This window comes from Neolamprologus brichardi, chromosome 15 (assembly GCF_056152115.1).
Source record: "Neolamprologus brichardi isolate AB-2024 chromosome 15, ASM5615211v1, whole genome shotgun sequence".
In the NCBI taxonomy this organism is placed as follows: domain Eukaryota; kingdom Metazoa; phylum Chordata; class Actinopteri; order Cichliformes; family Cichlidae; genus Neolamprologus; species Neolamprologus brichardi.
Window position 1 is genome coordinate 29,190,989 of NC_142118.1, and position 16,940 is coordinate 29,207,928.

Consider the following 16,940-nt stretch of genomic DNA (forward strand, 5'->3'; position numbering starts at 1 on the left):
TGATGTTATTTTTGTCAAGGATGCTGTGTGGCAGGCGGGAGGATGAGTCAGAAGATGGGACATAAAAACTCAAAACCAGCTTTATTACTTTGCACTTACAAAACAAAACACGGTTCGGGTCGGGAACATATAATTTAAAAGGGCAAGGGAGGACTCAGACAACATGCACCCCTGCGGGTGGTTTATCCTTCAAGCTCGGGTCCTCTACCAGAGGCCTGGGAGCTGTTCCTAGGACTGCGCTCTGCTGGACAGAAATCTCCGATGTTGTTCCTGGGATCTGCTGGAGCCACGCGGCTAGTTTGGGAGTCACCGTACCTAGTGTTTTGATTACCACTGGGACCAATGTTACCTTCACCCTCCACATTTTCTCAAGCTCTTCTCTGAGCCCTTGGTATTTCTCGAGCTTCTTGTGTTCCTTCTTGCTGATGTTGCTGTCATTGGAAACTGCTACATGTATCACTGCGGCCGTCTTCTTCTGTTTGTCTACCACCACTATGTCCGGTGGTTAGCCACCACCATTTTGTCCATCTGTATCTGGAAGTCCCACAGAATCTTAGCTCGGTCATTCTCCACCACCCTTGGGGGCGGCTCCCATTTTGACCTTGGGATTTCCAGGTTACACTGGGCACAGATGTTCCTGTATACTATGCTTCCACTTGTCCTTTTCAGGGTCACAGGGGGCACTGGAGCCTATCCCAGCTGTCATAGGGCGAGAGGCGGGGTACACCCTGGACAGGGCGCCAGTCTGTTGCAGGTAACAGTAATAGGCTAAATAATAAGACAGAATACAGAGGCATAAAACAATGACCTAGAGAAAACTCAGAAGACCCAAAAACTCATAATAGTTCTTACCTTACCTTCCTGCATAGGTCACCCAGACGTGCACAGAGGCCATCAGCCTGTCTGGAGTAATGCCCGGAGTAATCCCCCCTACTGGGGTTGTTTTGGTACCTCATGACCTGAAAGACTTGCTGTGGTAAATGGAACCTTGAATTCTGCTGTCTACCAAGACATCCTGAAGGGGAATGTCTGCCCACCTGTTCATGACCTGTAGCTGAAGTTCAAAAGAAAAACAAAATGAAGTCTTTGAAATGGCCCAGTCAAAGTCCTGACCTGAACCCAATTGAGATGCTGTGGCATGATGTGAAAAAGGTGGTTCATGTTTGAAAACCCTCTAATGTGGCTAAATGACAACAATTCTGGAAAGATGAGTTGGCCAAAATTCCTCCACAGAGCTGTAAAAGACTCATTGGCAGTTATTGAAAATGCTTGATTGCAATTGTTGCTGCTAAAGGTTATCAGGTTTGTAAAACAAACCTGTTTTACAGACCTGCAGGTTTGGATCCCCCCCCCCCCCCCCCCCCCCCCCCCCACATAATGAACACCTTCACCTGTATTTTGTGTTTACTTGTGTTATCTTTATCTTATATTTAAATTTGTTTGATCTGTAGGATTTAAGTATGACCAACATACAAAAAAATGGGAAATCAGCAGGCAGGCAAACACTTCCTCACACCACTGTAGTAGCTCTTTTCCAGTTTTACTGACCATAAAATGTAAGCCATCAGTGTAAATGACCAGATGTTGCCAATGGCACCCCTGTCATGTGAGCATGCTCAAACCTAGACCAGGATGGCTTGTGAATAACCAGCTTCAAGTGACCATTTATCCTATCTCCTATTGTAATGGTGAGTGAATCCAGATAACAGAACGATACACGTGTTGAAATCACTTTGCAGTACAGACAGAAGACAGGAGTCAAAACCTTATTATTTTATATTCCATGTATACCTCATATCACATATTTATGTTTTATCTATTTTCACATATTTGTCTCATCTTTTATTACATATAAGTACCACAGGATGTTCTGATGTGTGTGTGTAAGTACATGTATGGAGGAGTTGTTTTTTATTCCAGAAGGTATAAGATGGTGGAACCAAAGATCTCAAATTTGGACTCATCAGCCCAAAGCACAGATTTCTACTGGTCTAATGTCCATTCAGTCTTTCTTTTCCCAAACAAATCTCTTCTCCTTGGTGTTTTTACCTATTCTTTGACAATAAAGGCCCGATTCGCGCAGTGTCCTCTGAACAGTTGATGTAGAGATGTGTCTGCTTTTGGAACTCGGTGTGGCATTTATCTGGGCTGTAATCTGAAGTGCTGTTAGCTTGCAATTTCTGAGGCTTATTAGCTAATCATAATAAGCTGTTAGCCAGTGAGCATGCGCCATTTTTACCCCTCAGCTGAATGAGGTATTGTCTACCTGTGGGGCAAGTGGGTGTGCAGTTCGGACACCCAACTTTATGAACAAGATAACTCAAGAATAAGGTGAAGTAAGATTTTTCAAATCTTACTTCATGCAATGTTTACAAAAAGAAAAAAAACCTCTGTGAACAAAATTATTTCCACACATGAATACACTGACATGCAGTAACACATTCAAAGAGAATTTAAAATTACACTTAAATGATGACAAATGAACATATTTTGAGATGAGCAGTATACGTGTCAAACCTAACTCCACTTGACTGGAAGATACCTTTTTCAGGACAGTGCTACTATGCGTCACTCTCGACCGACTGGTTCTTCTTGCTTCAAACATAGCAAACATTCTTCTCACTGACTTCCTTACCAGAAAGCAACTACGGTGATTTATGAATCATGTTCACGTAGGAGCTCAGTTTGCATTATATAACCAAGCTCTTTGATTAAAAGTTTTTCTCTTTCTGAAACTACCCTTTTGGATTGGTCCCTTTGCGTGTGCAGATTTCCACCTGCATTCCAAAGAATGCATGTTAGGAAAGACTGGAGTTGTAAGAGTGAATGTTTTTCTGTCTCCTTGCCTTTCATCCCATGATAGCTGGGACATTATCTTTCCACACCACCTTAGGGTACATACTGATATTACACCAGCCTGCACACTGTTCACCTTCAGATTAGATCTCTACAACATACTTCATAGATGTTTTGTTCATTAAGTCATTGCTGTTTCTTCACATTCCATTAATAGTTTTGGTTAATTTTGCAATGCTTAAATAATTTGCATATTTCATATTTTTATTTCCATAATGTTGTTATTGCATTTCTCCATGATGTGGGAATAACATGTAGTACTTTCTATCTGTTATCTATACCACACTCACTGCATCTCTATAGAGGTGCTACTGCCAGACTTCCTGATGGAGTTCAGACACATATCAAAATAACAGGCCACCACAATTTGATTCTAACTGCTGGCCTTTGTTTCCTCTTTTAACTGTAGAAATGGTGAAAGAGGTAAACATAGTTAAATTTTGTTATTAAGGGGAATAAGGGCTGTTGAAATAAAAATGCTTTGCGACTCTGTTTGAAAAAGGTCAAATATAAAACATATACAAAATAGGAAAACATAAATCAAAACCAAATATGTTTCTCCAATACATTTAAAATTAATCTTATTGGACATGTTACATGTCCTGTAAAATCCACGACACGTGGGGAAGAAACTATAAAAGTGTGCTGTTGAAAAATGAGAGGCTTTCTCTTGAGAACAAAATAAAAAGCTAAAGATTGAAAGACAGGTTACTGTAAGGTTATTGCATGTGCATGTGTCATGGCCTAAAGTGGTCCTACAGTAGTGCAAACAAAGGCGATTTCAGGTGATGTTTGGATGGTGGTAGCTGTGTAAGACAAATTGACCTTAAAATTAAGGTTGGGTTTGGGAGCGGTGGTTGTATCAGCACTGAGTAAAATAAGTCAACTACAGCCTGCTCTCATGTATGTTTTTTTTTACATTCTCTTAAATTTGTAATGTACTTTTAACTTAAAACTATTTTTAAAGTCTATATTGTGTATACATTTATTTAACATGTGTGGTCTGACAGCTCCTTGGCATTGCCATTGTCCATCTATCCATCTTCTTAACTTCTTCAGTTCAGTTTTGCTATTAGAATCTGTCCCATTTGTCACAGGGTGAAAGGTGAAGTACACTCCAGTTTCAGGTCGTTCTTATAACAAAAAAGGAAATGTTCACAAAGAGGAAGAATAAATGGATAAACACATGATTTTAGACCACATGATTTAGATTCATGATTTGGCTATTCAAGATATCTGTCAACTGTGCTGCATTTGTTCATGTTCATAGACTTGAATTGTCCTTCTTTTTGTTTGTGTGTGTTTATTTTTGAAGCAGCAAAACTAGAAGTATGTTTTTGCATATATGCTGATTCTTCAGCAGATTCTTCATCATCTTTAAAGCTATTTTTCTGGCAACCAGAAAAAACAGCTTTATGTTTTTATGAATGTTGTTTGTATTACTTTGTGTTTTCCAGATTTATTAATTCTTTGTTGTTTTTTTCATCTATTCGTGATTTTAGTTTCTTTGTGTTCTGTGCATTTATGTCTTGTTTTTCTACATTGTCTATTTTTTGATCCAGTTTTTTTTGTATTTGTCTTTAACGCTGGCTATCAGGTTGAGTTGTCTGTAAGCATTTGCTTTTTTCTGTTTGTGTACAGTGTATACATGATTAATTTAATCTATTCTGTGTGACAAACCGTGCATTGTTGTGATCTCCCAGAGCCTCCAACTGGAGAGACTAATTATATCTGTACAAGTGCGGGTATATGTACGTGGTGGGATGCTGCAATCACTACTGCAGGCATTAGCCTTTGCGTGCCCTAGATGGACGACTTTTACCTAATTTACCCGATACCTATACACTGTGTATTACGGTTTCACACCCGGAAGCACTGCGTGCTGTCTTGTCTTCTTCTGGCACAAAGGAGTTAAACTTCTGCCTCCATGTGGACAACTTATTGACATTAACCGTTCTGTGATCAGCCATTTGCGTTGAGGAAAAGCCGCGCTGGTGGGATTATTTTCGCGCAGGCAGAGCGCAGCGGCTGCAGAGCGCAGAGCCATCCTCGCCGTCACACGGTGACATTGACACACTCGGAGTGTTTGTGCTGCTGTGCCCAAGTTGGTGCTTCGGAGCGTCCCCCAGCCTCAGCAACAATGAGCGAATACTTCAGCCTTTCGGACTGCGACGTTATCGGCTTCGACCTGGACCACACGCTCTGCCGCTACCATCTGAAAGAGACCTCCAGGGTGAGTGTGCAGCGCGCGCGGCTAGCTTCCCACGCACACAATCGTACGGTGGCCGCGAGGCGCTGGCTCGCAACACATCTGGAATAGAAATAACTCGTGGCTGGCCAGCGGGCTCGGCATCTGTGGCATTTTTCACTGGCATCAAGGCTCGCTGGTGAAAACGCTGGTGTGTGCTGTGGGAGGTTGGATGTGATGTGATGCTGCCGCTGCTGCAGTCACTCTGCGTGACTCACGGGGTGAACGTCGGCGGTGATGCTCACACATACATGCCTTTAAGTGTTTAAGTCCCCTCAGAGGCCTGCTGATAGCCAGCACATTTTCACACCCTTCTTCATCTGATGTCGTTAGAGTAAATAATGACAACACTGCGGACTCGCGGGGTGTTGCTGGATCCCGTGACACCGTATGACAAATAAATGACTGCTGAATCCCTGTTTCCTGCAACTTACCAAGGCCTGGAGTTCATTTGTTTTCCATCAATGTCAGATATGCACAGTTCAATTCTTTACACATATCACATAATTGATATGTCAGTGATAGAGATGTCTTCCAGTTTTAATAGACTAGTGTTTATTATCTGTGAGTGAAAACTAACTTAAAGCTGCTGTGATGTGGATTTTTCCTTTGATATTCACAAAGCATCATACAGATATGTGTAACATGAAAGGTTTAAATACTGACAAGCTTAGTACTTGAACTCTCCAGTTTATAGTTACCTTCGGGTCTTTAGAGTCTGTGAGCACTATAATTCATTGGTTCCCTTTGTGCACCCATACTTTGTGCAGCTGTTTCTATGCTTATGCTGACTCATAGAGGTCATATTCTATAATAAGTATTGCTGTAAATTAAAAAAAAAACTTGAGCGGTTATGAGCAATAACTAGTTGTTCTTCATTATATCAGGGTCATAATAGGTCTTTTTTTGGCAATGAGTCTGTGTTAACTTGTTAAGAAAAGAAAAGCATGGTTTAGATATGAATAAATAAACCCCCAGTATAAATAAACCCCCAGTATAAAACATGTTGAAAAAATGCTAATAACCTTCACCAGAGAAGAATGAGGAAAGCCTTTAGTATAACCTTAAATTGGAATATAAACCTGTATATTTTTGGCATTCAGTAGCACTCTCTGTACACTTCAGTGTGTGATGGTATGTGCTCTTTGTGTTTACAGCTTATCTACGAGAGCTTTGCCAGATATCTGGTGGAGCATAAAGGATATGACAAAGACCTGCTGAATCTAACTCCTGCTACCTGGGATTTCTGGTGAGTCAGCAGCAGCATCAGTTTTGTCAGCCTAAAGCAAAGTGGGACAGAAACATGTGTAATGAATACCTGATGATCCCTTAGGTACTACATTCATCTGATATTAATGGCTAAAAAAGAAGTAACATCTTTGAAGAACAGAATGTTAACCTGCACTTCATCATTGATGAATGTATCTTTCCCTCTGCTGTGTTGACTGTTAGTAGGCCAGTACTAACCCATATCCAATCAATATTCACATTCAGATGTCACTATCAGCACCCACCGAAGTGCAAGCATTCCTATTCACAGTTTTCATTTGTGTGAAGCCCTGAAGGGCAGAGTACCATTCAACCTTACTGAACATTTCATCAAACCATAGTGCAGACATATCAATTTGGGATCTGTTTCAAACCACAAATGTTCTGCCTCTCATATGTATAAAACCAAAGAAGTGTGGACATACTGAAAGTTGTATTTTAATCACTTTTAATCAATCAAAGTCATTGCAGGAGCTCCGCTTTGGTGGTTTTCTTTTAAGTATATCTTGAGTACTTTCACCAGGACAAAAGCATAAAAAAGAATGTCCCTTATATATTCTGTATAAAAGGTATGCAAATGTTTTACATCTGAATGGGTCAAAATTTCCTCTTCAAAAGGGATGTCAGGACACAAAAGACAAGCTAATTCGTCAGCTAATTGGCTAATGCTAGCTGGATAAGGTGAGATTTATTTCATTTATCTCAAAAATTGTAAAAGCTTGATTCTACTTGAACCTTGAACCTGTTTCTTCTGATAAATAATAAGTACATACAAGCCTAATGTAATATGTAATACATGTAATGTAAGTTCTTGTTTAAAAATAAAGCTTCCTAACATTAGCTTGTTAATGATTCTGTAATTAGCTTCAAGGCCAGCATATATGCCTTACAGGGCTCAAGTGGTTCATCAGTAATGTTTTAGATAGATCATATCAGTTAAAAGGAGGCACTGCGTATTCTGTACACTACTGTTTTGCTAGTACTGTACAGAATACACAGTGTTTCAACTAAATGGCTAAGCCCTATCAAGGTGGTGCCATTGCACCACCTTGATAGTTTAAGACTGGACTGAAATGCTGTGGCAAGACCTTAAAGTAGCTGTCCACAAACAAATTCCCAGAAACCTCAGTGACCCGAAGCAGCATTGTAAAGGAGAATGGGACAAAACTCCTCAACAATCATGTGAGAGGCAATAATAAGTGATAAAGTCACACAGAAAACCATTGCTAAAGGTGGTTCAACAAGCTATGCAATCATAGACTATACTGCTTCTTCATTTTGGCTTACCATGATGGTATGTATACACTAGACATTTTCCATGAAATGTCAAACTGTTACTGCATTCTGTTAGTGGTGGGTAGCTGTATGGCATCTTAGAACCAAAGCTTCAACCAACTATTGTGACTAGTAAGCCTCTATCAGAATAACTGCTCACATCCTTATTTACTATGCAACACTGGCTATTCCTTAACCTCATGGTAATTTAGGAAGCATTCACCATCGAAAGTGATAGTGTTACAAAATTGATGTTGGTGTTTTCAGGTTGAAAAGATAATTAATAATGAATCAATTTGGAGTTGTTTTTGTACTTTTATGGCATCTACACCCTGATAACAGTCTTTAAGTTACAATAAAATGCTACATAGACGCAAGAAACTATTGTAATTTACCCACACATTATTTTTTATCAGATTTATAAAGTTGTGCATGGACACAGTCTTGTTTAATAAATGTTAGTCGTCTTGTGTTTTCACACTTGTGGCTCATTCCCTCTCCCTTTATTAGCCATGGATGGATGTAAATTCACAATAGAAATGTGTGTTTAGCGATCTTAGATCTGATATCAGACAGCAAAAGAAAAACTAGTCAAAGGAGAAAGAGTAATGGAGGCTATCAACTCTACATTTAGAACAAAAGCACCTGGCAGATGTAAAAAAGAAAAAAGTACGTCAGTTAGCAGAAGGAAAACATCAGCTATTTATAGCACCCATTTATTAGGGTACAATTTGAAATGTGAAAATGTTGGTGTTAAATGTTAAATATGGCTTCACCTTATTATTTTGCTCAAGTCCAAAGGTCTTGCCTTGCTTAAAAAAAAAGTTGTAGGTATGGTCAGACGTACACCTGGTGTTGCTATAGTTCTACAGCACATTTCCCATTTATGCAAGTTTTTGTGCATACACATTCTTTATCCATCTGGCTTTGGCGTATAAGCATTTTCCACTGAACACACAGTGAAGCCAACAATTGGTTGGCTCAACAGATGGCAAACAATTGCTTGACCACTGATCTTGTACTTGTAAATCAAGTAACTGCAGATAGTTTTTCTAACAGAGGCTGTTGTGTTCAGTTTTAAAGGGCTAGTGGTGGATCTGGAGGATGGAAACCTTGTAAAGCTAGCGGAAGATGGAACTGTCTTAAGGTACGAGTCTGCATCATGACAGTTTCAGCGTTCACAGAACTTCAAAGTGGGATGATAACTTTATCACGGTTTGTCTTCTGTTTGAATAGAGCGACACATGGAACCAGTGATCTCAGCACAGAAGAAATCATCAAACATTATGGCCCCAAAAGAGAGTGGAAGCACTTTAATAGCCTCAGTACCTCCTTCACGAGATCTTGTATGATGTTTACATCCATCTGTATCAATCAGTAACTGTAAGCTGTTAGCTCCTGACCTCTTAATATCTACCATATCACTAGAGACCTGTGGGTTGGTGATGTCTTCTCCTTTATATGGAAATTTCACCTATTTGGGATACCTTACTAAATAATAATCTTAAACTGAATAATAAGCTTACAGCAGATTGCATGTGAAAAACTTGATTTGAAAGGTAAAATCTTTCACTCTAATGTTTTTGAAACTGTGCTTTTTTAATTTGTGGCTAAATTCAGGCATAGTGGTTTGCCAGTGACTAGTTGGAGCTTAAGCAGTTGAGAAGCTAATGTATATTTTCTTTATATTTTTTCACAATTTTTTTTTTTTTACATTTCATTCATTTGCTAATATTTTCTTTTGGTCTTTGCAGCAAAATACTACTTCTATGATAACTACTTTGATCTGCCTGGTGCCCTTCTCTGTGGACGAGTCGTTGACATGTTGCACAAGGTCATTTTTGTTTTGTTACTGTGAGATTTGTAATATTGGTTGGCATTTTCATGAAGAAAACACATACTGAAACTTAATTTATATTTGTTTCTCAAACAGCGAGGAAATGAGGTGAATTCTGACTTTTGGAAAGACATGGTGGCTGCCATTGACCACAATTACAACACATCTGCGTTCAGAGGTAAGAATTTTATTACAAACCTGCATACATTTTAGATTTCTTATGAGAAGAACACAAATTAACACACATAGGTAATCTTTCGTTTTCAAATAAGAACTTTTATTCCATGTTTGGTCAGTGAGTGGTACATAACTTAACACATCCAAGGAGACATAGTTGTTTAGAAAAAATGGTTTGAATTTTTTTTTATCTTACGTTCCTTTCCTGATCACAGTGCTTGTGAGAATGTGCTGATCTCTAATGACATATAGTACACGTTTGCCTTCTTGTATGTCTTTTTGTATGTATATTACAGGAAAATTCTTAAACAACAGACATTAATAAAACAAACACAAGTAAAAGACATGCTGTAAATGTTACAGGCAGTTGTAGAGCACCACTTAAAGTATCATGTATCTTATGTTGTTATGTTTCATGGATTTTAAAATTCCAAAGGCACACACAAAGTAAACTGGGGAAAGTGATCATTTTTAATCTGCAATAAATTTCTGAACAACTTCTTAGCAAATTGAAGACATTTAATAAGGCGGTTAAACCTTTAAAACTTGTAACCACATTTTTCTTTAATCTGCAATCCAAATTCTGAACTTTGTAAAGTGATATTTTTCTCTGAGTATTTATAAGGTTTTGAGGTTTATTTGGATTTGTGAAATCACGTTGAGGCAATCAAGAACCCAGAGAAACCGCAGTGAACATTATCGGCAGCAAATATGCCATTACTCTCCTCATCAGGGACCTGAATATAGACTCTGTCACCCATATACAGCTGGAGAACAGCACTGCCTGCCATCTCATCCAGGAAGCCCTTGTTGTACTCATCATAGGTGAAAAGAACTGGCTCCTCATTTCTGTAGAGGGCCACCAAAGCATTGGCACCATTGACATGAATGTGATAGCTGAAATAGTAGAGGCCTGGGACCTGGCAGGTAAACACGCCACTGTGAGGGTCATAATGGTTCTCTCCATTGTACAGAATCTGGTTAAACTGAATAGGGGTTCCCGCTGGGGGGTAGGCCGTGGTTAGCACAGCACTAAAAGCGGACATAGGAGCCTTAATCATCTGAGGCATCACAACCTCATGAGATTTGATTGGCATGCTCTTCTCATGGTGGTAGACCATCTCTCCTGGTGGACCAGGTGGTCCAGGAGGACCAGCAGGACCTGGGAGACCATCATGACCTCTGGAACCAGGAATTCCAGGAGGACCATGGGGACCAGGAATTCCCTTAGCTGTCAAGCCAGCTGGGCCAGGTGGACCTGGAAGACCTGGATGACCCTTAAGTCCAGCGGGACCTGAAGGACCAGGAGGTCCAACGGGTCCCATTGGTCCAGGCAGTCCAGACTCACCGCTTTTACCTGGTGCTCCTGGGGTGCCAGTGTGTCCCTTTGGCCCTTGGGCACCATTACTACCTGGGAGTCCTGAGGCACCTTGATGGCCTTGTGAACCCTTTGGACCTTGAGCACCATTATGACCTGGGATTCCCGGTGGACCTACTGCTCCAGGGCTACCTGGTTTTCCAGTGAAACCTTGAGCTCCCTGTTCTCCTTTGGTTCCTCTTGGGCCTGGTGCACCTACCATGCCAATGTCACCTTTGGGCCCAACTGGGCCTGCCTCACCCTGAAATCCTCTTGCACCCTGTGGGCCAGCTGGACCCATGGGACCAGTAGCACCTGGCTGACCGGTAAATCCAGTTGGGCCTGGCTCTCCTTTTTGACCAGTAGTTCCTGGACTACCGGGGGCTCCTCTGCTACCTGGAATTCCAGGTTCACCTGTTTTGCCAACGCCTGGCATGCCAGGTGAGCCTGGCTGACCAGCAGGACCCTGTGGACCTTTTACTCCCATTGGTCCAGGCATACCTGGGGTGCCATTCTGACCGGGTTTTCCTGGTGCTCCTGTGCCTGGTTGCCCAGTATGACCCTTTGGCCCTTGCACACCCATTGGTCCAGGTGAACCATCTCTTCCAGGCTCGCCAGGCTTGCCAGGTTCTCCAGGATAACCGGTGGCACCAGGTTTACCAATTCCAGGTTTTCCAGGCATTCCAGATGGGCCCATTGGCCCAACAGGCCCTGCTGGTCCTTGAACGCCAGGAACTCCAATGCCTCTCTCTCCTTTGGGTCCATGAAGACCAGGAATTCCAGGATGTCCCTTTAAACCAGGCTCTCCTCTTGGACCCATTGCTCCAGAGATCCCAGCTGGTCCAGGTTTTCCAACAGAAGAAAGTCCAGCAGGTCCAGGAGATCCAGGGGTACCAGGTGCACCTCTGTGACCCATTGGTCCAGTTGCGCCAGGCTGACCTCTTTCTCCAGGCTTTCCAGGGGCACCTGGTTTTCCAGGGCTACCTGAGACACCAGGTTTACCTGCTTGAGTGAAACCAGGTGGTCCGGGTGGTCCAGGCGGGCCATGTGGTCCAGTGTGTCCCACACCACTCTTTCCAGGAGGTCCAGGAGGTCCCATTGGTCCTGGCTCACCTGGAGGACCTTGAGGGCCTTGCTGGCCTTCAACAGCTAGGGATTACAAAAAACCCACAAAAATGTAATTAATCAGTTGATAGAATGTATATGTCAAAATGTTATTATGCCTCTGTTTTTTCTGTTTTTAGCTTTTGGTCAGCTCTATCTTTATCGTTGAATTTAGTAAATGTATTGATGAACTGAAATTGAATTTATATGTTGAGATAGTGGCTTGATAATAGAGCATCTTGTGTCCATTTATTGTACAGCCTTTATGACCCTTGAATAACCCTAACTTCTGATTTCTGCTCCATAAGATCACAATCTGACTTGAAACACTGATCCCTGTAAATTGTGGAGTGGGTTTTTCACAGCATGATCTTCACAGCATAGTAATCTGTGGTGTTGCTCCCAGACAGTTTATGCTTGCTGGTATAAGACCCAGTTGTACCCTCTCCTATGAACAGCAGCTGTATATGTCCACCCAATACTGCACCCATCCATTTCCTGTACTGCCCATGCTAGTAAATGTGTAGTTAGTGGTGTCAAATCAACATCATCTTAATGCATTTCGTGCCATATACGAACAACAATACAAACTATTTATAGCTTTACTCCAATTTATCAGTAGATAGGGAGCGTCATGGACAAAGTTGGCAGTTTGTTCTTCAAACTTGCGGTGACACATATATATATTTTCCAGACAGTCTAGTTGTGTTGTCTCTTGACCTCTTAACATCAAACAGGTTGCTCGCAGACTGGTTTGGTTTAGGATTAGGTTCACGTATACCATGTATCAGGAGTTTTTGTCTTTTTTGAAATATGCAAATAGAAATCGTTAAAAAATGGGCGGTTAACTGCATGATCGAAATGCATGTAAGAGACTTGATTTGAAAGGCAACATTTTTTAGTTTCTGATTGGTGAAAATCAACCCTAACCTCAAGTCCTAAGTCTTTTGCCGACGACATGGCTGAGATTAAGAGATTACATTTGTTGTTCATGCATTTGAATTTTTACTGATGACTTAAACTTACATGTATTATTTTCAGTTTGGTAGTATCTTAAAGTTAATTTAATACTTTTAGTGAAAGTAAAGTAAAGAACACAGTTTCCAGAGCTGTCTACCTTTAAGTATCTTTATAAATAATATAATTATCATTTTCATTTCTACTGTAAAAATGAAACACTGAGCACTCTGAGCTTTAATATTAACAAGACAAATCATTTATATAAATGCTGAGGCTTTTCATCATAACTGTAGATGCATCATTGTCAAATGAAGACCTGTCAGAGAAACAAATCAAATGCTGCTGGCCTCTGTTTTGAGATGGTGTTTTGAGAAAAAAAAAGTTCTCTGAGAGGGCTATCATTTTCCTGTCACATAAAGGCTGTGCTTGAAACCTCACAGAAGATGTTTGTGCCAGAAGTGGGAATTTTTGGCAGCCAAGAAAACCACAAAATGAAGGTGATGATACTGGCCTCGGTAGCTAACCCCTGATCTGAACTGCTTGTTGCCTGTAAACACTGTGCATGGTTAGGCTCACATTCCATGTAGTGTCATTATCCACGCTCAGTTTGGCTGCTTCAGTAAATACCCCCTCAGTCTGACTGTTGATTCTGTCTTTTATATTAGAAAGACTGTTTCCATTCTTTCAGCTGAGTGAAGGTCCATTAAATTTGCTGTGGTTTGTTTGGGAGATTTACTGTTTGAACTTATGAGAGCATTTCTCCGCAGCCTGTATAGGTTTTTTTGTCCCCCTTGTAATTGTATGGTGTGATTTTAATACCACAAGGCAGTTTGCGAGGGCGTGCCTGCAACGTGGTCGCAGCATCTGTTTTGGAGATTTGTCAAATTTGAGCTTGTATTGTTGACTTTGAAATCTAGATTTACGTAAAGGCACACAAGTCAAACCACATCAGAGCAAAGCAGCAGAAATAAGTCCTTCTGAAAGTTTGACTCTTTGTTTTGTTGGGGTATAAAATTTAGTTTTAGGCATCATCTTGGTTGCTGTGTCATAACTACTGCTTTGTTTTTTATGACACATGCAGTATACACAGCTTTCCTCTTTAAACTTAATTTATCCAGAGCACAAGTGCTTGCTTACATCTTTACCCCACCTTTCAGTTATATACAGCGGTACACAGCAGTTTACTTGGCCTGCTTGATAGCACTTAATTAAGGAGGGTGGCCCTTTCCATATGTATATGAGTCAGGAGTTTGCCAGGATATGTGACATTCGTAGCGATGATAATGATGATGAGGATAATGACGTGTAGCTTGTTGAAAGATTGTCTTCAACCTATGTAAAAGGCTGCTGTGTTTGCAGGGTTCATGCGTGAGATGGTGACTTGAAAACCTTGCTTTGAGTTTCCTTTTTAAACCTCTTAATGTCCACCAGGTTGCTGGCAACCAGTTTATCATAAGGGACGGAGTTAGGCTTAGGTTCACATCTCCTCCCTTTATATGGAATATTCAGACTAGCATACCCAAACTGGAATCTTGTAACACTATGAGGCAAAAATGTCCGTAAAAGGCAAAATCGTCAAGTTTTTAAAGCTATGCTTATTTAATATGTGGCTAGAACCCTACTTGGTTTGCAAGCAACCCAGTGAACCCCAAGTTTTATTAAAAATTACTACTATTTTAATTTGGTCAAGTTTTTAAACCTTTATACCTTTTGTAATTTAATGTCCACCAGGTCAGTGCTGATCTTTGTAGAGTTTGGTGAACTGTACTCTTAAAATAAATGTATGCTCAATGCAAGATCTTGTAGTTTCTGACAGTATGTGGCTAAAATGAAACCCAACCATGACCATGACCCTGGTCTTCAGTGACCTGGTGGGCATTAAAGATGGTAGTATTGGAATGATATGGCTTAATTCATCTTATTCATCATTTGTACTGTTTCCTTCATTTCTCATTTTTTCAGCAATAGAGCAGGTTACAAAATATGACATCTATTCCTTTTTAGCACTTTCATTTGGTTTTAACTGCTCAACAAAAATGTGATGGATTATGAAATTGATGCAGTCTAAAAGAGGTCTGCGTTCCAGCCTGCAGTCATTTGAACACTGGGCTTGTCTGGAGTTAACATACTAAAAAAAATAGATGCACTTTGCATGTTTTTTAAGGCATGTTTTCTATTCTGGCTCCTCCTCGATTTGTAATTGGGATTTTTATGAAAATAAAACACACACAATAAAACTCACCATGACTCTTGACAGGGTAGGGAGTCTTGCTCACTTTTGAAGCATGATAATACCTCTCAGGCGTTGCCTCAGCTAATGCTAGGAGGACGAGGAGGAGGCTTGTTACCCTCAGGTCCATCTTGTGACGCTAAACCTGCAAAGACAAAAAAGAAAAAGAAAATCCCTTTTATGAGAAAAAGCATCTTCACATACAATCAGTGCAAGTGGAGGAGATGGCCAAAAATTAAACTGGCTTGTCCTTTTAAAAAAAAAAAAAAAATCACACATCTATTGATTCACTGCTAGAGGAAATCTATTTTGTTGGATCCGCACTCTCAGGTGCAGTCTCTCTCCTGGTGTAAACCCAGCTGCAGCACATGGCTCATTACAGTCAGCACTCTGACACACCTCTCAGTCAGAGCCAGGCTCCAGCTGGGAATCCCCTGATACATACCCCTGAAATCAGGCAAAAGCCACCTTACCGGGAAGGTTTAGGCCTCTGGAGAAACAGTGGGGAACTTGGGAGGCTGCTGTCCCGGCGTGGTGCTCGTATATCCTTAGTTGTGGAGTCTCTCTTGACTGAGCGGCTGCTGCTGCTTCCCAGGGCACTGGGCTCAAGGTATTTATACTGGTCTTTAGCAGCGTGGAGGATCTGCCTGCTGGAAGTTCCTCCCTTATTCTGATGTCATCTTTAATGATGGTGCCATGTCACTTGTCACTCTAGGGTGATGTTCTCTCTCTCTCTCTCTCTCTCCTCACTCCTTCTGGTTCTCTCTGTCTGTGTGGAGCAGCAGCAGTCAGGGGATTCGTAGCAGACTTCCTATGGGTGACATGCCCCAGTGAGGGTGATCTGTGAACATAACACCTTTAACAGTTCTTTTGACTGGCACTCTTGTGACAGATGTCTGCGTTAGTGTCCTTGTTTAGCATTTTTAATTGCACAAACATAGGTGTTTTCTTAAAGTCTAAAAACATCAAGTTATTGACTAAGTGGGTTGTGACGGGATGTTTTTTCTGGAAAAGTAAAGACTGCAAGTCTGACAATATTTTCCTCCAGTCGGAAGGCTCTGTACTGGTCAGGCTGTGGTGTGCTATACGGACCAGACAGCTATTTTCAGTCACATTGGGTTGAATGTGAATTTGCACCCATCTTTTAATGGGTGCTGGAAACTTTCCCTTTCTCATGTGTAATTTTCAGCAGACTGTGTGTATTCTTCTAAACGCATTTCCAAGCTCAGCAGTCTGACCTTTCATTTCAGGTTTATATTTCTCAGAGTAAAAACATGTCATGATGCTGGCATGTTTATGTCTGTATATTGTCTGTGCAATTTTTGCAAACCAGCCTGTGGTTTTTGAGGCTGAGATCCACAGTGCAGCTTTGAAACACCAGGAGGCAGAAGTGAGGTTTTTTTGCTAAGACGCTCAACTGCTTTGTCCTGTGAGAAGCCTCCTGTTTGCGCTTCAGGCTCAGGGAGCTGGGTGCTGCTCTACCAGTGCAGCTCCTAGGAGGATAGCTGGAGTGAAGTTATTGTTAGTGTGGGTTTGTTTTGTTGTTTTTTTTTATGGCAGTCTGTGGTACAGAGAAAAAAAACCCTAAATTGTGTAATTGGACAATAATCTAAAGCTACATATCTGA

General features: G+C 41.0%; 2 protein-coding genes across 2 annotated transcripts in view; one reads left to right on the forward strand and one right to left on the reverse strand.

Annotated features, from left to right (window-relative positions):
- Positions 1-4,696: 4,696 nt before the first annotated feature.
- nt5dc1 (5'-nucleotidase domain containing 1) overlaps positions 4,697-16,940 on the forward strand; it is a 64,816-nt gene continuing 52,572 nt past the window's right edge. Inside the window, exons 1-6 of the mRNA XM_006796244.3 lie at positions 4,697-5,089; positions 6,262-6,353; positions 8,724-8,795; positions 8,885-8,994; positions 9,403-9,482; positions 9,582-9,663. Coding sequence (XP_006796307.1) covers positions 4,997-5,089; positions 6,262-6,353; positions 8,724-8,795; positions 8,885-8,994; positions 9,403-9,482; positions 9,582-9,663 — 529 coding nt within the window. The 5' untranslated portion in view covers positions 4,697-4,996. The remainder of the gene's footprint in view (positions 5,090-6,261; positions 6,354-8,723; positions 8,796-8,884; positions 8,995-9,402; positions 9,483-9,581; positions 9,664-16,940) is intronic.
- Positions 9,741-15,886, reverse strand: col10a1b (collagen, type X, alpha 1b). Its single transcript, XM_006796243.3, has 3 exons — positions 15,787-15,886; positions 15,326-15,458; positions 9,741-12,168 (listed from the first exon to the last, which is right to left on the reverse strand). Exons 2-3 carry the CDS (start codon positions 15,441-15,443, stop codon positions 10,316-10,318), a joined length of 1,971 nt encoding a protein of 656 aa, XP_006796306.1. The 5' UTR covers positions 15,444-15,458; positions 15,787-15,886; the 3' UTR covers positions 9,741-10,315.

Bases quoted from the DNA above. Each gene is read 5' to 3' on its own strand.
- col10a1b (XM_006796243.3), bottom strand. From the start codon at position 15,443: ATGGACCTGAGGGTAACAAGCCTCCTCCTCGTCCTCCTAGCATTAGCT. The intron at 12,169-15,325 runs GTGAGTTTTATT...TGTAATCCCTAG, and splicing joins CTACCCTGTCAAGAGTCATG to CTGTTGAAGGCCAGCAAGGC.